At 39.6% G+C, this 26707-nt stretch overlaps 1 protein-coding gene across 3 annotated transcripts in view; it reads left to right on the top strand.

The window, feature by feature from the left end:
- Window positions 1-26707, top strand: part of KIAA1328 (KIAA1328 ortholog) — a 178132-nt gene that overhangs the window by 63508 nt on the left and 87917 nt on the right. For all 3 annotated transcript variants that reach the window (XM_064438288.1, XM_064438287.1, XM_064438289.1), the window contains exon 5: window positions 6164-6291. In XM_064438288.1, the coding sequence (XP_064294358.1) occupies window positions 6164-6291 (128 nt within the window). The remainder of the gene's footprint in view (window positions 1-6163; window positions 6292-26707) is intronic.

The following is a 26707-nucleotide window of genomic DNA, read 5'->3' as shown; positions in this document are numbered from 1 at the left end:
TATATGTATTAAATGCAGGCTGTATTTTAAAATTAAATGTGGGTTAGCTTCCAATGAAGTATAATTGTTTAATGCTAAAGGAAAGAGCTTAGGATATCTTAGTTTATATTTTAAAATGTTCCTTTTAGATGTTAATTCATTAATACCAGCAGTTTATTTTTATTCATATGACTTTTCATATGTAAGTAGTTGAAGCTGCATTATTTTAATCCTGTCTTTGGTTAGGAAGAAGAGAGCCTGCAGGTGGAAATCAGAATGACATACATATTGCTTCTTTCCCAAAAGGCATGGTATCTTTCTCCTATTGATATGCAAACTATTAAGGTAGAAAATAAACCTCATTGCTGTACGTGTCAAAATACTGAAAAATATATGCTTGGGTGATGCATGGAAAACGGGGCCCACTTCAAACTGAGCGTACTTGTAATGGGGTTTGCTACGAGGCTGTCATGGGCTTTTGGGGCTCTGCATACTCTGCAAATTCTTTTCCATTGTATTATGAGAATTTAAATGTATCTTGAACCTCATTTTAGATACAGGTATAGTTTTATTTGGAGACCCAGCTATGTTGGGTCTTAGCCTTTGCTTGAGTTTGGTGAGATGCTTTCTTACTCTTGCAGCAGCATTTTAGGGTATTTTTTGGCCACAGTGCGTTGGGATGCCACAGCAGTACAAGGTGCCAAAGTTATAGATGCAGAGGTGTGTCTATTAAACAGGTGAACAATGTCAAAGCAAGCTTACAAGTTGCCAGACACAGTCCAGCTGCAGTCTGGAAATGGTGTAGTGTTGGTGTTGCAGCCAAACTAACAACAACAACAATAACAAAAAAACCCACCACAACCAAAAAAAACCCCACACCAAAACCACAAAAAAACCCCAAAGCCAAAACAAACAAAAAAACCCACCCCAAAACCAAATGAACAAAAAAAAAACCCCAACCCACAAGACCAAACCCCACAGAAACACCAAAGCCAGGTAGATTAGATGAGGCATAAAGTGCTAGATGCTGTGCATGGCTCCTTGAATAGGTCTCACTTATATGCACCTAGTTCTGTGGAGGGCAGGCAGACAAGCTCAGGTCTGCCTGAAACTTATCTGCATAGATTTGTCTTTAGAGACCAAAGACCTCTCTGTCAGTCCTTAGCCTAGCCTCAGCAATGTACTGTCAGTGGTACTTCCTCAGCATCTCTTCCACAGTCTAGTTTTTTTCACAGCTTTTGTCTTGAAGGGACTACCTCAGGCAGTGAAGAGTTTGGTGTTTGCTGAAACTGCCAATATGATGATAACTAGTCAGTTTTCTAGATGCGTGTCCTTAAGCAGGGATTAAAAAAGTGTTTTGTGGCTACTAGATCATGATTGCAGATGTCAAAAAGCTTTCTTCATCAAGTCCTGAAATCATATCCCTGAAGGTTTCTTTTATCTCTATTCCAAAGTGTAAGTTATTGCTATCTTACTTAAATTTAAATCTAACTTGTGCCTGTTTGACTTTTTCCTTCCTTGGCTTGCTTTATTCGTCTTTGCATATCTCTAATAGCTCTGAGTCTCTAGAGAATCTTCCATTGGATATAGGGGCTGATGGGACTGGAGCGTCTTGTTTAGCTCTTGTGTTCTTTCCTGGACGTGGGTCAGAGTACGCAGCCCTGAATGAAGGGCTCCAAGTTGGAGCCACAGTCAGAGACTATAGGAATCAGTCATCCCTGGGTATCTTGTTCGGTGCTTGGAAAGTCTCTTGGGGCTTGTCTACATGGGTGAATGCAGGCAAACTTGTACTCTAAGCTGCTCAGGTGCAAGATGAGTCTGGTCTGTTAGCACTGTTCCTGAGCTGTGTTAACTTACCCTACAGCTACAAGACTTGTGTTCTAGAGCTGCCTTGTGGAGTGTGGGACTGGTGAGCTGCACCTGTGTGCACAGACATGCCCAAAGACTCCCTGTGTCAGTTTTCCTACGTGTAAAAAGGGAACACTAGAGCTTACGTCTGTCCCAAAAATGCTTATGACAAGTTATTGAGGAATGAATCTCACAACCACCCTGAAAATACAAGGCCTTTGTTATTAGCATGATTGCTAAAAGAATATCATTAGTTGTGTTCTTCCTTAATAACAGCTTCTAGAAAACCTTTTTTTTCCAGCCTCAAATTCCTGTAATTGGAGGCTTCTTCAATTTTTTTAAGATAAAGGGAGGTAAAAACCAAACAATTTTCCTTGAATGATACAGGCTAAAAAAACTTCTCTCTAAGGAAAAAGACTTCTACCTTTCACCCCCTGCCTTACAAGAAATTTTTTGAGAAAGGCAGAACTTCAACAAATAGCCTTTCCAGAGTGGCCTTGTATTGGCAACATTTTGAAAGCCTCAACTCTAAATGAAGAGAACAGTAGGTGTTTGAACTGCAGTAGCATGAACATTGCTTGCAGAAGGGTGTGAAGGCTCACGTGTAAAACTCAAAAGCTTTCTAGGAAATCGCTGGATGCTTTAAACCAAAATACTTGAGATTTTAAGCTGGGCTTCACTTAAAGAGGCAGTGGAAACAGCATACTGGGAACAGTGCAGGAGGTCAGTGGGTATCCTAGAAATTAGCACTTTTTCCCCCACCGTTTTTTTCCCCCCCATGTTCTGGGGAAGCAAGGAACTGTAGCTGTCTGTTCGACTTCAGCTTGAGAAGGCTAAAAATACTTCAGCAATGAGTAAGCTGGGAGTGGTTGGTGTAGCCACAGAGCAGACTTAAAAGCCTGTGGCTTAAGAGTGGAGCTGGAGAGAGAGTAGGGCTGAGACTTTGTAAGGTGGATGGACCCTACCAGACAGGTTGCTGCTGCTGGAAGAGGTGAACCTCTCTCCCCTGCTGCCTATTCACTCTGCTGGCTTTGTGCCAGCTCTTCTGCTTAACTGACCCTTTGCATTGCTGGTTCAGTTTGCTGAGCTCTTGGGGTAAGTGAGAAGTTAGGGAGAGCTACAGAGCTGGTGCAGATGGAGGGAGTAAGACTCCATGGCGTGAGGAGGAGTGTGTCTTTGGCAGCAGTTGAGCATTATGTTGGCTGTGTCTTCTCGTGAAACCTCACCCTAACTACAAGCTCTTTTTTCCCTGCCTAGTGTCCCTCTCCCTGGAAGTCTGTTCCAGGCCTCTGTAGGTGTGACACCACTGCATACTAGCAGTCCCTCTTCTCAAAGACAATTCTATCTCCACTGAGGTTCTCTCTTAAGAGCCATAAATGAACTTTTAATTCTGTGACTTATATTCAGTGACAAAATTAACTAATTTATTCTATAAAATATATAGTATTGCAGTATGACATGTAAACGTGGCTGTTGAAATCTTAACCTTTGCATTGCTGATTTTTTTTGTCTGCCCAACCCCCTGTACAGCCTTAATACTTTACTAACAAACTGCATAAAATGTATTACTCAGATACATTCAAATGCATATTTCTTGGACATAAAACTACTATTCAGTGAAATGCCAAGTACCACTTCTCTAAGGTAACTAACATCTTGTAAATCCAATATTTGTGCTTCTAAACACTTAAAGAAGTATCTGGTGTGAGCATTTAGGCACATCACTTTTCCTGTGGAATACAAATCTCTAGGACTTCCTGTCCAATAGGCTTTTTTCACCCTTATAGCATTTTTTAAAAGCAGATTATGAAAATATTTCTCATTATCTATGTATTTGTCTAGAGATTGTATTGTCATAGTATATGTATGCCCTTGTTGTATCTGAATGACTTAAATATTTTTGTGGCAGTGTTGTATATTGCCTAGTTAATTTGTAGGGGGAAAAAAAAGAGATCATCTTGCTGCTTTTAGCAAAAATTCAATAGAACGGAAGAGTAAGATCCAATATTAAGGCTTTTTTTTTTTTTCTTAAGAACATATTCTGCATTAAATGTACCAGCACATTATGGAGAATTATCGTACTTAGAGCTATTCTGCCTGTGTCTTAAACAAATGAACATTTTTTTCCCTATTTGAAGCTTCATGTTTACTTGCTTAGTAAGCAAAGCAGGACATTGGACACTCAGACTATGGTGGCTGTAACAATGTGTTGCTTAATGTAGAGAGGTTGTGTGAATGAATAAGGTTTTACTCTTCTAATACAGGAAGGTTTAACGGTTAGAGTGCTGACTGAATCTTAGAAGAATTTCAGGCATATCTCAGCTGCCATTCAAGCTCATGTTTACTATTGCCCTTCCTGCTCATGATCACGTAACTGACCCTTGGACAACCAGGATTTGCTTGCATGCTTTCCAAATGTTAATTTTGTGTGTCATGTTCTAAACTGTATTTTAAATAAATTTGGCAGTTGCAAGCAAGAGATGGTGGCATCGTATGCACAGCAAGGGCTCTGCAGTCTCTCAAACACAATTTGGGCATCTCTCTTATGGTACACTTGCATCACGTATGTGCTAAGCTTGGGAGTGAGGGCAGTCTTGCAAGCTTTCCAGCAGGACAGGTACTAACACTGTGGCAAGAGTGAGGGTAGGTGCATGGCCATCAGTTGTAGGCCCCAAGGCCGTTTAGGGTAGTCATTCCTCGTGCCAGCAGTGTGCTAGCTGGAGGAAGAAGAGGGTAAAATCTGTTTTGTGGGGAAGGGGTTGCTGGAAGCAAAGTGAATTAAGAGGGCTGTAAAAAATTGATAAAGATAGGACTGTCTGTTTTTATATTCTGCCACATAACATGGGTTTAAATGAATTTCCCTATAATTTGTCTTCAAATACCGACATTTAACTCTTAGGCTGTATAAATGAACTGGCTTTTTCTAGAGTAAAATTCATGCCCTGCGTCCAGGCTAATATGTTCACCTACTATAAACATTACTGCCTATGGTTACAACCGGAATAAAAAATTCCTTTTATATACATCATAGCTGGCAGAGACTCCTGAGACCACCACAAATCACTTCAGCCTTTTTGGTGCTCTCTGACGAAATGAACTGAAATGTAAAACGGCTCAAGCTTCAGTCAGGCTGGCTCTGGAAAGCAATTAGCCTGTTTAGACTGTTGTTTGTACCCTCCCGTATTTCCAGGTGCTGAGCAAAGGTGTTCTAGGAGATCTCTTGATGGATTTAAACATTGGGGTTTAATAACCTCCTCCTGTTCCTTCCTGAAATGTTTTGCTTATTCTCTGTGTAGCCTTGTTATTTAAAGGAAAGAAAAACAAACAAAACCCTGGCAAGACCCCTCCCTCCCCAAAAAGAACAAGAAGAAGGAGCAGGAAAAAAAAACCTCAGGGTCATAACAGGGAATAACAAAACAGTGAGTTATTTATGCAGCCATGATTGGCAAAAATGATTGCAACATGAATTTGCCCAGAAGCAATGATTAGATCATAAAAATGTTAAGGAAATCTGTAACTCAACACCATTTTATAGATTGAAGAAGTTTTTGTTCCCTACCTTAATTGCGGTGACTTGTTATTAAAGTATTTATTCAGAGTAATCTCTTTGGACAGCGAGCCCTTATTCCATCTGCATGCATAATTAAAAGTGAGGGGGGAGAGAGGGGGGCATAAATGGTTTACCATGCTACATGAGCAAGGGAGGGAATTACACAATGACAGGTGAAGAGCAGATTTATCTCCTGTTGGAATTTCAATGCTGCAAGCAAGGCAGGACACTGTTGCTTGCTAATATCCTTGCAAACACCACAGTTGCTGCTTCTCCTGATTACTGTCCAAAAATCATTGCTGTTCTCTGAAAGGCCTGTATAGCGCTGTGTCTGTGGCTTGTGGAGCTGTTGGTGCTCTAGCAAAGAGATTTGGATTTGGGTATGTGGGCTTGTGAATCCATGTCTGTGCTTAAAAATGGACTATTTACTTATTTGGCTGGCTATTATTTATAAATAAACATTGGTAGTGTCTGGCTTTGAATACAAATCAGAGGGTTGTAATTGTTCCAGGTGAAACAATGTCATCACCTGCCTCCTGCTGCTGTCCCTTTCCAATGATAAAAGAACTGGGTGCAATTCTTTTTCCACTCTCTGAGTAGAAAGAAGGTTGTACTTGAACATTCGTCTCTAGGCAGATTTATCACCATTAGGCAGTACTCAAAGAGTATCTGTTTTTAAATTGAACTGTTATGGATGTAAATCAGATTTACACAGAGTAAGTTGGTATATATGTGACTCTAACTAATTGCTAAAGAGTATTTTTCCCTTAACTTCCGATGTCTCACCTCTGCAGCAGCAGTACAGAGAATGCCAGGAACTTTTGAGCCTTTATCAGAAGTACCTAGCTGAGCAGCAGGAAAAGCTATCACTCTCCCTTTCTGAACTCAGTGCTGCCAAGGAAAAGAATCAGAAGGTAAGCTCTTTTTCCCCATCTCCTTTTTTTAATGATGTCTTTGAAACATCTTTTCTTTTTTACTAGAACTGCAACTTTTAGTGTGTTGTCTTGCATTATACAGTGTAGAATACTGTTTTGTGATTGGCTTCCCATGCGTCCTTCCCTTAATACGTGGATTGCAAGAAAACAAAACAAAAAAACCCACCAAGTTTTGGGTCAATAAAGTGGATGAAGGTAATTGAACATGTGGTAGTGGAGTAGGAATCATAGGAACCCATGCCTTTGTTAAGGAAATAGTTAAGATGCTCTTCTGTTTTCTGTCCTGTTTCTTAAACAGTAAAATAATTGCAGTCGCTATAGATACAGCCTTTTGAATTTTCACTGTGGCTTTTGATGATTGAAAAGGACATTACAGATGATGTATTTGGTCAATAAGTGCTTTCTCAAGTATGGCAGCCCATCTGATCTGAGCTGTTTGTAGAAGACCTGTAATTATATATGCAGTTTGAAAAGAGAAAACATTGACTAGAGATACAACATGTTAAATTATAAGGGCTAAAATGTTTCTCAAATGCATGCGCCCGAAGACTTGAACATGGTTGCTTGAGATTTTTTCTGATAACTGGGTACTTGATTTCCATTCTTGCTGACTGCAGATTATACCCTGGAAATGAAGGCTACTTCAAGTGCTCTACCTAATGTTCTTACCTGCTGTTCTCTTTCAGTAGCTTCCCTCTGCAGAACTTCAGAGTCTATCCTACCTAAGACTTTGCTTTTTTTATGGGTTGGGCTCTTGGTCCTTTCTTTTGCTGAAAGAGTCTTGAAGGCTTATAACAGGGGTAGAAGTAAAGTTATCAGCACAGAGTATGCAGAAGTTGTCCTGACTCTGGCCTCTTGGTGGTTCCTACTAACAAAACTACATAGATCCCACTGTGAAGGAAGCCTGTGAAGGAAGGGGTGCATTTTAAATTCTGTTCAGGAAGCAGGTAGCAATACTTCTCTGACTTCATTGACATCAGGAATCGTTTTTTATCCTGCTGATTTTGTTTTTTGTAAAATACATTGCTGGACATTGACCTGTTTGTCAGGCTTTTAGCCTTTATAAGCACTTAATTTCTGTTCTTTTGTATCTTCATCTGCTATCCATTCTGTGATGGTGTTGAGTTCAGAACAAGAACCTTCTCTGAGAATGGATGATGCCTGTGTTCTTGCTTGTGATATGGAACTTGTTGGGGATATCTGTGGAAAACAGTCAGGAGAACCCCATGTAGCCCAACAGCACCGTGGCAGCTGTTTGGGATGCTGCCAATACTCTTGCAGGTTTTGCTGTGCTTAACCCTCCACCTTTAGCCTTTCAACTTTAAATACTGTATCTTGTACTAGGTTAGCATGGAATATAAAGTTATCTGCTGTAATCACATCTATATTGCGAAAGTATAAAAGCAGGTAATAAACCTTCAGCCCATTAACTATCAAATCAGCATCTGATGGTACAGCAAACCGTGTTCATCTCCTCTTGTTCATCTGTCTTCCTAATCACTTTATCAGTGTATATACAGAGAATTCTCTGAACTTGTTTTCTGATTTCATGTGCCAAGTTCTATCAAGCTTATCTTTGATCCCATTATTTCTTTTCCGTATACTTACAGATACTTTTGTTCACAAATGAAAATTTAGATATTATGTTGAGGTTTGCCTTGACATTTCCTGTATGGTTACCTAGTCCATAGCTCCAGCCTAGCAGGTCTGAAATGACCCTAACCCCCTTGCCCTATGCAAAGCTTTGTAAGCATAGATAAAAACCTGTCAAAGCATGTTTCAGCTGGCTTTTCTCATAGCTTGCAAACTATTTCTAATGTTCCTAGCCTTCCTCTTCAGTTTTCTCTTTCTACGCAGTCCTGGTATGCATAGGGCTGTTCATATCTTGAATGTGCTTGGCTTTATAAATTGTTACCCTTTTTTTCCAAACAAGCACTTAATGCTATGTTTCTCATCACAGCTCAGAACCTGTGGAGAGATTTGCAGGACTGCATTGTATTTTTCCCTAACACACTCCTTCATGTGATAGCTGTCAAAACTGGAAAAAGTCACTGGGCCACTTCTTGTTGGACTATTGCATTATTTTCACACACCTTTTTGGTTGCTGTGTTTTTGTCTCTTGTCTTAATACCTAAACTGCAAGCTCTGAGGGTCGTGATCAGTCTCTTTTTGTTCTGTTTGAGTGTTGTCTTAACACGGTAGTTCAGGGAGGCGTAGGGCTTGCATTCTGGTGTCTGCCTTGATGGGGAATGCCACAGGGGAACTCAGCAGGGAGGAATTTGGGAGGTAAGAACTGGGAGGCAGACAGACACAGAAAACTCTCCTGCTCTGAGTGCTGCCCATGTCAGCTGTCTCTATCTTGCTGAAGCTTTTATGCTTTCCCTCTTTGTTTCAAGCTGGACATTGAAAAAAGTCACCTTGTTTAAAGATTAGGCTAAAGGAAGTCTTCCTGGGTTTTGTTTGAATCCTGATCCATTAGGAATCTTCTCTCTATTGTTTGTTCTTGGCTGGGCTAAGGAAATCCTGAATATGTCTGGCTTTAAATCAATAGATACGAGCTTGCTACCTAGTTTTCACTTCTTTGAACTGTGTAGGGGAGAGGTAATCAGTGTGTCCTGTTTCAGGTGACTGCTGATGTTACCAGGGCATCTGTGCTTCAATGTAAGATGTTGTTCTGATTTTTCCTGTGTCTTGCAGAAACGTGGGATTGCACAGTTATACTCAGTAGTGAAGCACTTTTGTTCTGCCTGTTATGAGCTGTTCTTTCTTGTTTCTGTTCATTTTCCCCTCTTTTTCCAACTTGTTTGTTTTAATTAATTTCTAATGCTACACCTGTATCTTAACATCACCTGCTTTTTGCCTGTCTGGCTCCCCCATTCTTACTGTACAATAATGCTGACCAGGAGCTATCACTTTCCCCTGGACTTAGGCATTTGAAAGCATATCTTTTCAGTGTTTAAATGCTGGGCTTTGTCTTAGAATGAGACAATTAACAGGTCAAGAGAACTGCAAGCTACCAAATGTTTATGGCATTGTTGCAAAAAGAGGTGCAGTTGTGTGGGAGGCAAAGGACTACTGCATCTGTGTGCATGTGGCTGAAATGGAGCCCTGGTTTGTGGCTGTATTGAACTGATGCCGCCACTTTGATGTTAACTTCTATTTTTGTCTGTTTTAGCATAACCTAACAGTAGCAATAATTCTGAAACCATGTTTTCCTCTTACCTAATATTGCTTCTTTATAACAAAAGTCAGCCCTCAAAATTTAAAGAAGCATTCTGGTAGCAGTGAAATAAAATTGCTGGAAAGATGGTGGTGAGATGATTTAAGACAGAACTCTCATGGAGTCAATAATCAGTAACTGGAACATGGAGCTTCCTTTTTTTGTGAGATAAAGTTAATTCCATTTGAAAAGATACTTAAGGTGACATGAATTGAATTATTCAAACTGGCCTTCTCAGCATTAACTCTAGGTTAATATCTCATGATGCCTCTGGTTTCATTATAGGAGCTTTAAGTACATAACTTTTTATAATAAATTCAATACCTAGAAGCCGAACTGAAATTGGTTTACCTTCTACCAACCCATAAAAAGAAGCATTAATTGTAAAGTGAATATTAAAGTGGTCACTAAAGTTGACTCAGACAGATTGAAAGAGATAGCTCTTGTGTAAAGGAAGTGCTCTACTGAACAATAGGCTTCTGCCCTGATTTTAATAGAAAATACCATCCATATTAACATGTAGTTAAACCTCTTCTATCAAAAATTATTTTTGGGTGTTCTTTCTGCAGCACCCAAATGTTTAGTCTTGCCATTTTCAGAAGCCTTACACGGAGCTGTAAAGAAAATTGCCCTTGTTCTAGGTAATCAGGTCTGACCTAATTATATAGTTGCTGCTGCACTGCCATCTCAAACAGTGGCAAGAATCCAGTTTACTTTGGCAAGTGCCTGGCTGATGAACCTGTAGATATTTTGCAGTGTAGGGTAGGACTTCAGTCACAAAGGGTAGACGGGCAGCTGAGTTTTTCAGGACTGGGATTCTTGAGTTACTTCACCTAAAAAGAAAGATAACACCTGTAGTTTCTGCATTGCCTATTAATGTTAATCTTCGAATTTACACGTACATCTGGCAGCTTTTGTTTCTTGGTGGAAGATTACCAACACATCTGCTACTTCCCTTGATTTACATATATTCTTGTTGTGTATGTGTTTTAAGCATTGGTTCTTCCCCCCTGTGTAGAAATGACACAGATATGGAGTGGGATTGTAGACAGAAAAGAATAGCAAGAATTTATTTTCTATTGGATATCTGCTCTCCTCTCTTCTTGGGTATTATGTCATCAGTCTCCTGTTTTGGTGTTTGTATTTCAGTAATGCCAGGGGCCCTCATCAGGAATGAGGTACTGGTGTGCACTAAGCACTGTGCAAACATACTGGAAGACATGGTCTGCTTTACAAAGATTGTAAAATCTTAAGAAGATTAACTTTTGTGGGGAGGATTTTTTTTTCACTGTTTTTTAATGTTACTATTTCTCTTCAATCACTTGTGCATCTTAAAATTGTTGATGCAGTTGTAATGTCATTTCACAGTAAAGTCTAGAGGAAGCCATTTCTTGCAAGGACTAGAAAGCCTTGTTGTCTTTTTATATCAGTGACTAAAATTCTTTTCCCTTCCAATATCATTTTTTTTGCCTTAATAAGGAAGGGTCACTACATACTAAAGTTTCAAACATTGGTTGTTTGATTTTTTTTTTCATTGAAAAGGATATTAAAAAGTCATCCTGAGAAGCCCTTATTTTCTGATTGTTTCCAAACTTTTCCATTCCTCTGTTTTTCAACAGAGGTCTCCTTTAACCATTTTCTTAGCTTGCTTAAAGTAAAAACAAACAAACAAACAAACAAACAAACAAAAACCCAAAAAACCCCACAAAACCCATGCATGCAAAGGATTTTTGAATGCTATAAGGTAAACCGGCATGATAGAGTTGACTTTGTCTGTTTACCCAGCTGTACGGGAACAATGGATGAGCCCATCTGAAACATACTTGAGAACTGGGATAATAAATAAAGAACTAATTTGACTGTGGACCCAGGAGTATTGGAATAATTTTACGAGGCCAGACAGAGACCGAATTTCAGCATGAGTAAATATCAGGAATAGACTTGCCATACCTGTGTTACATTCGGCAAATCCTCTGATCTCTCTCTGTGCCTCTCTTATCTGTAAAAGGGAGATAATGTTTTTATCCTCATTCTTTCTGTTTTCTACTGAGAATGTCAGGTTTTGGGTGCTTCTTCATGGTGCTCAGTGATTAGTGATGATGTTTCAAATTTAGAGTGGTCTGGAATAGACTACCTTGTAATAGGATGAAGAAAAATGTTTTTTCCTTTCACCTCTAGATTAGTAAATCCTAGTTAATTTACCTCTCTTTTCTAAAAAAACACTAGCATCAAACAGCAATGCAGATGGACATAAATATTTAAACAAAAAGGAAACATCAGTATTGAAATATCTGTGTATGCTAACATTTCAGGATAGAACTCCACCTGCACTCAATCCCCTGGAAATGTGTGCCATAGTAGAACCGTTTGGCTCACATAAAAGGCCCATCTACTTGCATGCTGTGAATGATGCTGTATTCGTGGTGATAAGCACTTCACTCTCAGCTCGCTGCTTATGCGAGGTCTGAGCAGTTCACTGCTTAACTGAAATCTGTGCCAGTTCTGTTTCTTTTGTTGTATTGTCTTTAATCAGCCTTGTCTATAGTCTCTTTAGGATCATTTGATTTTCATTTTCTTTTCTTTGAAGAGGACTCTTTTGGTTTCATTCACTTGGCTTTAAAAACTGTCCCTCCTGTGGAAATCTTTTCCTTAGCTGGACACTCATCTCTGGTATGTATTTTCCTGATGGGGGATAAATCTGGAAAGAAAACAGAGCCTTCCTTTCCAGCAAAACATTGTTGGCCTTGTAGACTTCTGATGATATTGTTACTATTGTGAAATGATATCTCTGGATTTTTATGAGAATTTAAGAAATTCGTAGCAGGACCACCTGCCCTTGAGAAACACTTTACAAACTCTTTGATCAGATATTGCAATTTCTTTAGTACAACTCTAATAGTGGCTTTTGGGAGAGACCATTGTGACCGTACTCATCAGCATCTTCTCAGTCTCCCTTTAAGTGAGAGTAAGGCTTCAGTGAATGCAAGGCTTCATACGACTGCACTTGCAGTCAAAAAATTTGTATTACACTATAGTCCTTGAGAAAGAAAACTTCTGTTTTACCTTTGCTTTGTGGAGTTACCTGTTTGCCTGCAGCCATTAGGAGTGCAAACATGCCAGATGCTGGCACTTTTGGTTGTATAGTCCATTTCACCTGTGTGTATGCCCTTTGGTTCTGCTGGTTTCGACCGTTTTCAAAACTTCAGACTCTTGGTAATCAGTTTCTTTTGTTCTTCCAACCTCCTTGGTTCACCAGTTCCTGCTAATAGACTTCTCTGATTCCTCTAAGTGGCAGATCTTGTCTGTTGTGATCAAGGTTACATTCCTGAAGTTTCTTGCTTGTTAAAAACCAGTGCTGGAGACTTTCAGACTGAAGCAACCTAATGTAACTTTGAAGGTAGCCTTGTTTTGGTGAGGTTTGGAGTAAATAACTAGCAGAGTTCCCTTGAACCTGAAGTTTTCTGTGACTCAATTCTGTATTCTCGCATTACCAACCCTGTTCAAGAGAGACATAATCCTGTGAGAATCTGTTCTGGTAGAAAGCAAAATTGCTTCTGGGCCAGTAGCAACAGTCCAAGAACTGGACCCTCATTTCTTAAAGTGGAAGTGATTAGAATTGCTGTTTCTTGCTGTTGAAATGAATAGAGGCTATAGACTAATCTAGGACTTCATAACATAAATAACTTTGTCTATTTAAATTCCAGATAGCATCTGTGGTATTAGTGATTATTATATTGCAAGATAAATTTCTTACCATCTCTTGCCTGCAAAGCATAGATTTTTGTGTTGATCAGGTGGTTTAATTAGAAGTCCTTTATTTAATGAAAATCAGGTGATTATCAGTTCAGGGCAGTATAGGTTGGTCTTTGTATGGCAGAAAGATTTTTCATAAGAGCCAGAGCTGTAATTTTCTTTCAGCTAAGAAGGTGGGAATTCGTTATCTGTCTGTACCAGGATGATTGCCTGCAGAAATATCTCTTTGAGTTAGTTCTGAATACCCTAAGATTTAGCATGAGTTTTGAATTTTGAGCTGTAGAAAGTTCAAACTTAGAGGTTTTTCTGATGCACAATTTGCCGTTTGAAGGTAAGGCCTCTCCTCTTGGGATTTGACTCACCATAAGACAAATTTGTGAAGTTCTTGAGACAGCTGGACTCTTCTCCCTGTATAAGCAGAATTTGTGAGGTGAGGTGGCATCAGCACAGACTATGCATCTACGGCATTTATTGCAAGACCGCATACATGTTGCATGTGATTATGGTTTAGAACAGCTTGGTTATCTGCCTCTTGACCCAGTGAATGCATTAAATATCATTGCACAGCAGTTTTTGGTTGCCATCTATTCATGGCAGATGCCAGAAAATGTCTGAGAAGTCCCATTTTCGGATGTATAGTAATACACATTACTCTTCATTTTGGAAATTCACTTCTATGATTTCAGAGCTTGGGATGTGGATAGAAATGGACCATGCAGACATTCAAGACCATCACATGCCAGTGATGATGCACGTTACCATCAACAAAAACAGGGATACATGAGTTTCTTTTGTCTATGCAAGAAGACTGTCAATGTGAAACCAAAGTAGTCAAAGACAACCTTACAGATCCATGGTATCTCAGGCTGGCTGAGCTACTTCCTAAGATTTAGAGTAGGGGAAAGCAAATTATGTCCTCTGATGTGTGTTGGAGGTCTAGATTACCTTGAGGTTGGTCTTTGCCTTGAAATAATTTCTAATCAATCTGTAATAGATGCATTTGATTCCATATTATATCTTTCCTCGCCTGTTCTTTTCATAAGCAGCAGCAATCCTGTTGGCTGGAGCAGGCTGTACAAATTTTCAGGACGCCTTCTGTTTTCCAGTGTGTAACTTAAAACTCCTCTTACTTTCTGGAGTTGGGTCATGAACATCAGTACCTTAGCTGAAGACTGTCAGTTTACAGTGCATCTGATGAATGTCTCTAAAATTTCAGACAGCAGACTTTTCACGAAGAAGTAAGGATGTTGTTGCCTTCTATGGCTCTGTCAAGGACCCATTCTTGCAGGCTAATGTCCCTTCTAAAACTCAGCCGAAAAGCTTTTACTCACTGTTGTATCGAGAACGTCATTTGAGTCAGGAACCATTTATGTTCATGCTTACAGTAAATGAAAATGAAAATTTTAGTAGAGAACTTGTCTCATTAAATGAGCTTGAGATTGCAAAGGTAGAACAGTCTGTGAGCAACTGAGTTCACTCTTCTGCATTTCAAGTGACAGCTGTGGAGACGACTTCTTGTCCTGAGATCTATACATCCATCACATAAAGCACAACACTCCACTGCTAATACAGCTTATTGGCACATCTCTTCCTTTTGGATACTTAACCTTCAGTGCTCATTCAGTTAGGCATTCTGGGGCTCCTGGTGATTTGCAGTTTTGGAGTATTTTATAGTGTCCCTTGTAGTCAGTGTGTACACTTAGGGATGGGGTTGAAGGAGACAGAACAGTTATTTTGATCTGTAACTTTTGCATTAAGTGTGGGTATACTGCCTTGGAATTCCTAGAGATTTTGAGGCTGAAAGGATCAGAGGACCTAGGATGCACAGTACTCTTCAGGTAGCAGCAGGCATGTCCAAATCTATGGGAAGGACATATGAGGGTGCCAGAGCAGGGGCACAGGCTGCCCAGAGATGCTGTAGAGACTCCTTCCCTGGAGACATTCAAACCCCGCCTGGACGTGTTCCTGTGCCCCTGCTCTGGGTGTGCCTGCTCAAGCAGGGGGGTTGGACAAGGTGATCTCCAGAGGTCCCTTCCAACCCCTGCCATTCTGTGATTCTGCGATTTGCTTCTGACTGGCACTGCTAACACATAAATTGTGCCTTCCTGTGCCTGGGAGCATGTGCAGCCATCGTGTGAATGTATAGACAAACTGACCTGTAAGTAATGTCTTGTTTTTCAAAGCAATATGTAGCACCTGGTGAAGAGACAAAAGTATGGCTGGAACACCAGCACAAGTTCAGTATTCACACTTGAATTGATACACATGTAAGCAAGCTTTGAATATAATACTGTCTCTAGTTGTGAAACTGTATTGTTTTCTACTTTTGTAAATCTTAACACAGAAATAAGTGCCAGTTCAATTTAAAAAAAAATTTATTTTTAACTTGAATATTCTAGTTAATCAACAGATGTCAGCCTTTCGAAGCATTATCTTAGACCCTTTGTGTAGATTCTGAAGCTTCACGTAAAATCAGAGCCAGTGGTAGTTCTGGAGGAAGTTGTTTTCACTTGAGGAAATGAGAGTTCAGACACATGCAGAAAGGTCTTTAAATATTTAGGCCTTTGTTTTTCATTTTATCTATGGGAATGTAATTAAGGGGACATGAGAAGTTTTGATTAATATTTTTCATTACTTGTGCTGACCATGAGAATTCTGCATACAAGTGTGCTACTGGGACTGCTGCTCTGCTGCTGTGGCCTACCAGGTAGATGAGGGCTGGCAAGCTGATGAATTGGGATCTAATTCTGTTCTCTTACTGTCTTGCCATCAAGTTATTTAATTGCTTTCTGGCTTAGTTTCTTGCTCTTTAAATAGAAGATGTTGCCCACTGTTTGTTAGAGCATGTAAGCTCAGTGAATTTAAAATGCTGTGTAAATGAAAGATGAATTGTTGGTCTAGTTATAGGATACTGTAAGAAGAGCTCAGTTGGTCTGGGACTTCTCTGCACGTAAGTTAATTCTTGTAAAAAGGTAGTCTTTTTGCCTGGGTTGGGTTAGAAAGAACAAGTACTCAACATAAGAGAAAAACCCTCTGATGCTGTATGACACAAGGCAGATAAACATATGATTCATTTCATAGGCGTGTTTATTCATCAGAGGTAAAAAGTATAGCATCATATGAAAAGAAAGGTCTGTGCTGCTCTAAGTAAAACACAAGAAGAAAACACTAGAGTCCTCCATTATCTAGACACATGCCTATTTATTACGTTTCTTTAAGCATTAACTCTGTTATAATGGTTTATCCAAAGTACTGTTATTGTAACAACATGCTTATCTAAAAAGAAGTAAATATAAAGGACTACAGATTTTCTTTAAAAAAGTATTTCAGAACTTGCAGATTAAGTGCTTTGTCAGTCAGGCTATGTAGCTCAGTGAACTATTTTCATCAAATATCAAGATACTCTTTACTTTTTCATGAATGGTTAAGATGGCATCATCACTGAGATGATCAACACTGAACACAAAGTGTACAATCCTAAGCAATAAGTAAGATCAAAATTTTATTGGTGTAGCTTGTTGATTTTCAGACATATCATTAAAGCTGTTTACATGTTGAACTAATATCTTCTGTTAAAATTAGTAAATATTGTAAGTATTCCTTTTAATTGGCCTTCAACCTTTTAGACCCATGAGTCTAACCTTCTGTGTGGGAGCATATTCCAGGTGGCAGGCTGCCAAACAGATCTGGCAAAAATCGGGATGTTCTTTGTGCCCTTTTAACATTTTTTCCTAATATGAGAAAGTTAATAGATTGAAATAAGAGAAAAATACTTCTGTTATAATAGACTAGTAAGAAAGAGTTTAAGGATATTATGGAAATATTTTGAAATGTGAGAAACACTGTAAAATGGGGGACTATTCATTTTTTTAAACTAACAAAAGCCCAGGAAAAATCTCTCCTTATTCAGTGAAGGTGCCAGTGAAATCACCAAATTTTTTTCCTGTATATTAGTGAAGTAATCTTTCTGTATCATAGTTTGACAGACAGGATGACTTGAGACACTTGAGTGAGACCTACATGGGACTTTCCAGCCATCATGGTAGATGAGCTATTTCACAGTGGTAGGCGGAGGAAAAAAGTGCATCTTACTGTCTTGAGGGAGCAAATGAGGCTCTGTTATTTGGGTGGCAGATGCTGTCTGAAGTAGGAAACATCTCACTGTCTGTGCTAGCAAATGTGAGCTGGTGTAAGACCAGAAGGTTGCTGGCACATGTGACAGCCCCTGTGGGGCCAGAGGCTACTGTCCTTTTGGTGCCTGCATGAAGCCTGGCACAAAGGCTGGGAGGTGCTGCCAGCGACACAACCACCACCACCATGGGACGAGAAAATTTCCTTTCTGTGATGGTTGTATTCAAGTAATGAAGATTTAGACACCCGTAACAGAAAGCTGTTCCTCCCAGAAACTGGTCCTCACAGTTATGGTTTTTACATGTATTTATCCCTTTTCACAAAGGGACAATTAAACTCCCATAAGTCTGCCAAATTTATTACATTCTGTCTACCTAAATATTTCCTGTCATTTCACTTGAATGTGGCATTTTCTGATTCTTTTTATCTTGCAACTGCTTAACTGTCACACGTTCTCTCTGAGCTGGCTAAATGTCAAGGGTGGAATAAATTATTACTCACATACTGTTATTTGTACAACTGTAGTATTTGGGTTGGGGACCAATATCCTCTTGTACTAGGTAGGCATCTGAATCTGAATGATGGTCACTGTTCCAAAGAAGTCACGATGTCAGTGTGTTGAAGCATTTTTTTTTTTAAATCAGTTGGAGATGAAAGCTGCTTTAAAGATAAATGTAGGATGATTATATTGAGTATTACTTACTGATACATATTTCTTGCATAAATTTGATTTTCTATTTACATTGCTTCCTGAAAATGCCATTGTTAATAGAGTTCTGACATCTTATTTTCCTTATTGCTGTCTCAGTAGCATTTTATTTCTGATGCTTTAATAACTCAATGTAGACTGAAAGGATAAAACTGAGGGAATTGACTGAACTAATTAGACCTCGATTTGTCTGGCTGTCCAGCGCCTGACAAACGTGTCTTTGACATAAACAGAATAAAACATTTTTGCCATTAGCCACTTACAAATAGTTATTTTGGCAGAGCTTTGAAACTATTGAATTCTCAGGGCATATTGTGCTGGGGAAGGCACCAATTCAGGATTTTTCTTTTGCCATTGTGACTCCTCCTTCCTGTCTGTGTTGAAGTACAGTCGTATTTAGTAGCTTCACAAAAACTCAAAAGCAGTTAGTGCAGTTATCACCCTAACAAACTGAGCATTTCTGAGAAAGTGGAAATGTTCCCATTTCAATTTCTGGTTAATGACACACTTGACTATGGGATCTGAAATGTCAGTCTTTGTATTTGCAAACCTGTAGAAACTTGAATAAAGCTTATACATAAGAGCAATCAACTCTGATAGTAGTAGGCTAAATATCGGTTTCTGAAAATAAATTTTATATGAATCTTTTCTCCAGACAATTTGACTTTTAAATGTTTAAAAATGTGACATCTATATATAAGTGAATACAGATTGAGGCAGAAGCTATAAAAACTTGAAGTTTCCATGCATCACCTACTTCTCGCTATCACCTGTTAAACAGCACAACTAGATACAATGCAGGCTTTACTACTTTCCGTTGCAATAATTTATTGCCCTTCTGACCTATAAATAGATAACTGTTAGCATGTCTTGATCCTGCTAGATGTTTGGATACATTCTTGAAGGTAACTCACAGTTTTAAATATTATATGTGTGAAAGGTTTTATAACCCAGCATTTGTAAAATGGCAGCATTACATTTCCCTGAGCAGTGTTCTGGGAGTAATGACTTGTCATTGCAGCCCAGTTACAGGTCTTCCTGGGGAAGCGTCCTCTCCTCTCACCTCCTCCTGGAATGCTCTATCCTTACATAAGCACCACTGAAAAATTCGTTACGCACCTTCCTTTTTGTCAGTGCTTTCCTGGAGAGTGACTTCACTACAATCTGCATGCAGAAAGTTTTCAGTGACCTTAATTATTGATTTATGCTTTAAACTTTATTTCAGTAAGGGAGGAGTACACCATTAGAGAATTTGGGAGTCAATGTAAGTCGATTCTTGTCCCGCATCTACTACTGACTCACTCTGTGACCTTTGGATAATTACTTCAGCTTTCTGTGCCTAAGGTCACTATACAGTGAGATTAACAGTGTTTCCCACCAATGCTTGTAAAGCTTTTCAAGTTCTGTGCATGAAAACCACAAGTACAAAGCATTGTCATGATTCATAATGGCATTACTCCTTTGTACGAAAGCTCTCTATTGAAATAAGCACAGTTGTGCTGGAGGAAGAGTGGTGAATCAAGTCTCTCAATTTTTTTTCTGCTTATGAGATATAAAACAGCCATAAGAAGCACTCTTGCAAAGTGGCAAACCATTTAAATGCCAATGGGGTCGTTAGTCTCCTCAGATTTCTGCTTTTGAATGCTGCTCTTCCTTTTGGTCAGAAATAAGCCCCAGAACCTCAGGTGAGAACCTGAGTTTTCATACCTCTGCAAACTGATTGTGCAGTAATGTGCCTCAATTGTGCCTGTTCATGGAAATCTAAGTTTTAGCAGCAGGTAGCGGTGCTGGCTAGGCTGTGAGCTAATGACCAGTGAGTACTTGGTAAAGTTCACTCCATCATTGTTCCAGTCAGTTGTTCAGAGAGGGTAGTAGCAGTGGAAGTAATCCTGAAGTATGCGGGCTGAAAGGGGTGTCCCCCTTAAAGAAGGGCACATGGAATGGTCTTGAGTGACTTGCTAAAGACCCAGGATGTTATTGAGACCTGATGTGCTTAATCCTCGTTTCTTTTATTAACTTATTTTTTAAAGCTTGTTTTAGGATATAAGTGAGAAGAGAGCTAATAGTAGTCAGCAAATAATTTACTCAATAAGCCAATATAGACAGAGAATGATTGAAGATAAGCAGAAGACCTCTGACATTTACGTAATGTTTACCTAGAGCACTTGTTGTAATTTGTTTGTTACAGAAGTCATTATCTGGAGATTAACAGTAAGTGGGGGAAATAGGAATAAAAGACTAGAATGAGAAAAAGGCAAAGGGTAGAAACACAAAAATGTGTTCAAGCAGAAGAACGGGGAGATGATGTAGGTGTGCTCTGTTGGTGATATTTGTGAACTATGATAATGCTATCTCAGTAGATACACCCAAGAGAAGAAGAATTCATCAGGTTATTGTTTCTTGAGAAGGTAATCTCCTCTGACAAGCATTGTGAAGATTACCTGTAAGTGCATGTAATGTTGGTAAGAGGGCTTCGTGGAGATCGAGAGTTGATACTTCTCTCAAACTTAGAAGAAACTCTGACACTTACTTTGTAAGTAAGGGTAAGTATATGCCTTTTCTACACAGGGGGTATCATAAGTTTGCCAAGTTCAGCTGCCTGGTGAAGATCATAGAATCATAGAACAGTTTAGGTTCGAAGGGACCTTTAGAGCTCATCTAATCCAACCCCCCTGCAATGAGCAGGGACATCTTCAACTACATCAGGTGGCTCAGAGCCCTGTCCAGCCTGACCTTGAACATTTTCAGGGATGGGGCATCAACAACCTCTCTGGGCAACATGTGCCAGTGTTTTACCACTCTCATAGTAAAAATCTTTTCCTTAATTTAAATTTACCCTCCTTTGGTTTAAAGCCATTACCCCTTGCCCTGTCACAATAGGCCTTGCTAAAAAGACTGACCCCATCTTTCCTAGAGTCCCCCTTTAAGTCCTGGAAGGCCACAATAAGGTCTGCCTGCAGCCTTCTCTTCCTCAGGCTGAACAATCCCAACTCACTCAGCCTTTCTTCATAGCAGAGGTGCTCCAGCCCTCAGATCATTTTTGTGGCCTCCTCTGGACCCGCTCCAACAGCTCCATGTCCTTCCTGTGCTTGAGTGCCCCAGAGCTGGATGCAGCACTGCAGGTGGGGTCTCACCAGAGCAGAGCAGAGGGGCAGAATCACCTCCCTCGACCTGCTGGCCACGGTGCTTTTGATGCAGCCCGGGATATGGTTGACCTTCTGGGCTTCAAGCGCACACTGTTGGCTCATGTCCAGCCTTTCATTCACCCATACCCCCAAGCCCTTCTCAGCAGGGCTGGTCTCAGTTCCTTTATCTCCCCAGCCTGTGTCGACAGTGGGGGTTGCCCTGACCCAGGTGCAGGACCTTGCACTTGGCCTTGTGGAATCTCATGAGGTTCACATGGGCCCACCTCTCCAGCTTCTCTAGATCTCTCTGGATGACATCCTGTCCTCCTGGTGTGTCAGCTGCACTGCTCAGCTTGGTGTCATCTGTAAACTTGCTGAGGGTGTACACAATCCCACTGACTATGTAATTAGTGAAGATATTAAACAGTGCTGGTCCCAGTGTGGACCCCTGAGGGACACCACTCATCACTGCTCTCCATCTGGATGTAGAGCCATTGACCATTACCTTCTAGATGTGACCATCCAACCAATACCTTATACACCAAACAGTCCACCAAAGATGAAGCGTTTAATAAAAAAAAAAAGGCTTTTAACCTTTTGGGGTAGGCTGTAGAGGTGATGTGTGTAGGAAGTAAAATGATTGGAAGAATAGTAGAACGTTTTTATCACAGGTCAATGAGAGGTCCTCTGTGATGACAATAATTGTTAGGAACATATTTTAAAATACACTTAACCACTATTGGGATTATAAAGTTTTAACATCTGACAGGCAGAGACTTCCACGTAGCTGTAATTAGACAGCTTGTTTAGGCTGTGGAAGATCTCTGCTGAGGTAGTGAAGGTTGGTTTACAGTTTGACCATGGCCCAGTTTTATGTCTTTAAGATTTTGGAGGCTTTTTGGGATTTGAGGATGTAGTTATGCTGGATTACTGAGCTGAAACAAGTTTTTCTTGTATCAGAAGCAAGTACTAAACACATAGTTTTATTGAAATATTAGGAAAAAGAACTCCTTTCATTCCTGAAACACTTTTAAAATGCTCTTTCTAACAAGATAATAACTGTAACCTAACAATTTTATATGCATAACCTTTTGTAAGCCATACAGCGTGTGCAAGCAGAAATGGCAGGTTGTAAAATTAATTGTAGTTGTTTGTGTTATGATAGTGCTCAGAGGCTCACACTCGTTTCTTTCAGGTATAGCGTGAATATTAAAGCAAGATAGAGACTTCTGGCCCACACTGCAATTTTGCAGGAGCACAGCTTGATGCTTGCACCAGCATATAGGCTCTGTACTAGGCAGGCAGGCGGTGACATCTAGCACTTTGGCAAAGGAGCCAGTGGTGTTCTGCAGGAAAAGCATGGTGCCGTTCTGGGAGACGGGGTCCTGAGCCTGGAAATACATGTGAACTACCAAGAGAGCTGCCAGGGTTTGTGAACTGCTGTGGTAAACTAGAAGCAAAATTCAGAGATTTTCTTATTTATTTGTGTCACTTCAGAGATGCTGGGAAATGAAGGGACCACAATCATTAATCTTGGAGTCATTTAGGCAGATGCTGCACATGTAAATAAAACATAGTTCCTGTCCTGCAAAGCTTACAGTTTGGTGTACAGGCGACAGAGAAGGGAAAGATGGCAGATAGCAGAGATGGAAAGACAGGGTGACCACAGACGCATATTGCCATATGTGCTTGCTGAGTGCACAGCAGTGCTCTGTGCCTGCCTTGCTGTTATCTTCTAGCAGGAGTAACCAGCAGTTGTTGTTAGCCCTAACAGGGCTTGCTATTCTGATTACAATCTTGCTTTTTCCCTCAGCTTGGATTCCCATGTAATTTTAGCAGTATTCTTATGGAGAACTGTTAGAGCAAGATAGGAAGCAAATGTTTTATGGCAGCTGAAATCCATGCTGGAAAATGGCTTAAAGCATTCTCTTTTAACCTGAACACTTATTACGATGTTTGTGGCAATCAAAAACGCAGAAAATGAGGATGCTTTGTTGCAAACTTAATGAAGATGATTTCAGTGTGTGCAAACCCTCAGTCGCAGTTACGCTAATGATCAGAAGGTGCTTATTTTCCTACCTTTCAATAAGTCCTTCTCTGCTTGTGCCCTTTTGCAAGTGTTCTCCTTGTGTGGCAGATGAGGCACAGAGGAGGGGGCCTGTGGGAGGTCACATGCTGGGTCACTGCTGAAGAAACAGAATCTTTATTTGTTGTCTGATATCAGAAATTAATTACTTAAGGGCATGATTGTGCCCTGCTTTGGTCAGGTACCTGAGCCTGCTCCAAATGGGCTGATGTGTTGTACCGCATAGTGGTATTAGCTTGGTTCCAGGAAGCAGTAGAGCTGCATCAGTAATTAGTTCTTCTCAGCAAGCTTAATTAGCAGGCTCAAGCAGATACTGCACTGACATGGATACTTAGCTTGTGGTTCCTGAGCCAGCTTAAGTATGCGTACAAGAGCCAAGTGCTCTGCAGTGTGGACTTAAACTTTTTCCATCTCTGCTTTATGTCATTTCTAAAACAGAACTTGAATCTCCTTTTAAACTTCTTTCCTCAAACTGTTGCTATAACCAGTGCCTTTAGAAGGTCCTTTGCAGCTGTGGGAATAAGCACTGCTTTAAACAAGTCCCAAGCATGTCTGATTAGAGAATACTCTTTTTGATTAAAATCCATTTGTTAATTTTTCAAACTAGTTTTCATTGTTTTTATTACTTTTTTTAAAAATCAAATCCCATTTCAGTCATCTTTTTAGGCAGGAGATGATTTATAGAAAATGATCTTAGTGTTTATTTGAACATCTAAATGCAATAAATCTGCTCAGTATTTCAATAGTGTGCTTATTAATAGAACACATTATTCTGTTCAATATTGCGTTGTCTTTAAAATTTAGCAGAGCATTAGTAGTAATGAAAGTAGTTTAAATCAATATATCCCTGTTATGAAACCATCTACGTGAGGAAGAAAATTCAAAAATTTGCCTGTAGCACAATAGCTGGATGATAATTGCATAAAAAGATCTAAAAGGAAGACTTTCAGGGAAGTTTTAGTTTCTAATTTAGGATGTATGCAGATCACAGAGTATTAACATTAATTTTAATAGAAATATTTTCAGGACTAAAAAAAAACTTACCAGAAAGTACTTTGCTGAGAATGAAAATTTGGTCTCACTAGCAATAATGAAAAAGCTCCAATTCATTGGAATAGGTTTTATAACTACCCAAAATGCAACTACTAAAATGAGTATTGTGAATACGGTCCAGAAAATATCACAGATATTTTTCTGTGCAGTTGCAGAAATTGTGTGAAAAAACAAGTATGCAAAGAAAAACTAAAATTAGATTTAACATTCTCAGCTTGGCAATTGCATGCTTCCATTAAATGTATGGGCCAGAATTTTTATACTTGGATGCTAAAATTAGACCCCAGAATAAAAGACCTGATTGTAGAAAGTGCTTAAGTACAATGTTTGTAGAGAGATGCACGTCCTAGTTCTGATAGTTTAATTTTAGTTTGCTCGGTGGGTCACTGTCAGTTCATTTAACTTGGTGTTGCCCCAAAATGTCGAATTCTCTTAAGTGCGTTGAGCAGTACTGAATTGAGTGCAGGATTGTGCCCTGCATGATGTGCCCTTGCAGCGAGGTAGGTCGTACTCCATGGTACGTGTGTGGACCTTTGTCCACAGAGGTGGACACCTCTGTGGACAGAGCAAAGAGAAGACCATTTTAAAGTTAGACCACCTGCACCATCTAAAAAGCTCTTAAAATGTGAAATAACCTGGTGTTGCTGTGAAAGGCTGTGGAAGGAGCTGGTTGGTCTCCACTTTTGTGGACCAGACTCTGCTTCTAGACAAGTTGGCTCTCTAATTTCAGAAAGGCAGCTCTAGTTTGCATCTCAGTAGAGTGGTTGCTAAGAATGTTCTCATACTGGAGACCTAGTGCCTTTTTTATTACGTATCGACGACAATTTTCTGCACTGATTTCAGCTTGCTTAAATACACACTCCCCACACAAAAAAACCCAAATAAAACCAAAAAAGCCCACATCAAAAACCCAACCCTGAAGAAAAGTTCCAAAAGCCCTCTCCTGAAAGTTCAAAGATACTTTGAAGTAGAAGGGATTTGCTCCTCTGTTCTCTGTCATCCTCTACCCATGGAGCTGAAGCTCTTCAGATGAAGATGTCAGACAGTGCTTTCATGAGATGGGGAAGTAGTAAACTGTTGCAAATGGATATCTTGAGTCATAGATAGGTTGAGTGATTTACTGTTGAGATATCAGGGGAAGAGACAGATGAGTGACAGCAGTCCTGATCATGAACTCACTAGCTCTTTCCCCTTCTTAAGATGTTGAAATGTAATGAAACTTAAACATTTTTAAACAACTTCCAGATTAAATTTTAATAGGAATGAAAAATGAACAATATTCTTACAAGTAAGGAATGGTCTTCATTATTTTTTAAAGTCCATATCATAAGGAACAGCACCATTAATAAGAGCCTTGAGTTTTTTTTATATTATGTACACTGTTCAGATAGAAATTTAACAGGGAATTTTAATGAAATGATGGCAGAAATCACATTTTTATTACATCCCTTTGCAGAATATTTCCTGTGAGACCAAGATAGAGAGAGGCCAAAATTAATGGCTTTTCATAGGAACTGAGTGATAAGTTGTGGAAAGCTTACAGAGATAATTTTAGGCTGCTGTTGGGATGGCTAAACAGCCTTATGGAGAATTGCTGCTTAATAGACATATCATGGGGAATAAAGACATTTGGATGTTAATTTGTATACACATTTTTGGTATAGAACCGTAAAGATACTTTGTTTGCTGCTCTGTGGAGGGAGGGAAAGAATTCGCTTACTGGATAGTTCCTGTCATTCGACCGCTTAAGAGAACATGGGGAGTTGTCAGGGGGCTGCCTCTCTTTTCCTTTTTCTCCACTCTTGTGGTTTTTTAATCAGAATGTAAGAGAGCATGATAAGATCTTACCATGGTTTTGTTCTCATTAAAAATTAAAGAAATTGTTATTTTGGGAAATTAGAGTTATGTTTAGGGAAAATAAGCACCAAAAATATTTATGAAAATCTAGGCAATCTAGCATATTATGTTGACTTAGAGTTGAGCTTGTATTGCCCACTTGGCAAATATATTTTACCATATTGCTGTACAACTATAATAATAAATGAACATATACTAAAGCCCCCCATCTACTATGGCAACCGGTGTTTTAAAAGCACTTCACGTGCTCGGTTTCCTGTATTTTAAATGCAGATGTTCATCCAACTTTTAATACCAATGGGAGGCCCTGTTCAAAACCTGCATTAGAGTGAAGCACAAGGTGGCAATAAACTTAATTCGGGCTTTTATCTTTCTTGGTTCCACCTCAAAGCTTTTAAATATTGCAGTTCTGAAGTGTGAATTTCTTTTGTGTTAGTCATTTCTGCAAACACCTGTGAGCG

This window comes from Phalacrocorax carbo, chromosome Z, assembly GCF_963921805.1.
Source record: "Phalacrocorax carbo chromosome Z, bPhaCar2.1, whole genome shotgun sequence".
NCBI classification, from domain to species: domain Eukaryota; kingdom Metazoa; phylum Chordata; class Aves; order Suliformes; family Phalacrocoracidae; genus Phalacrocorax; species Phalacrocorax carbo.
The sequence above is the reverse complement of the archived record's forward strand: the minus strand, read 5'-3'. Positions and strand labels throughout refer to the sequence as shown.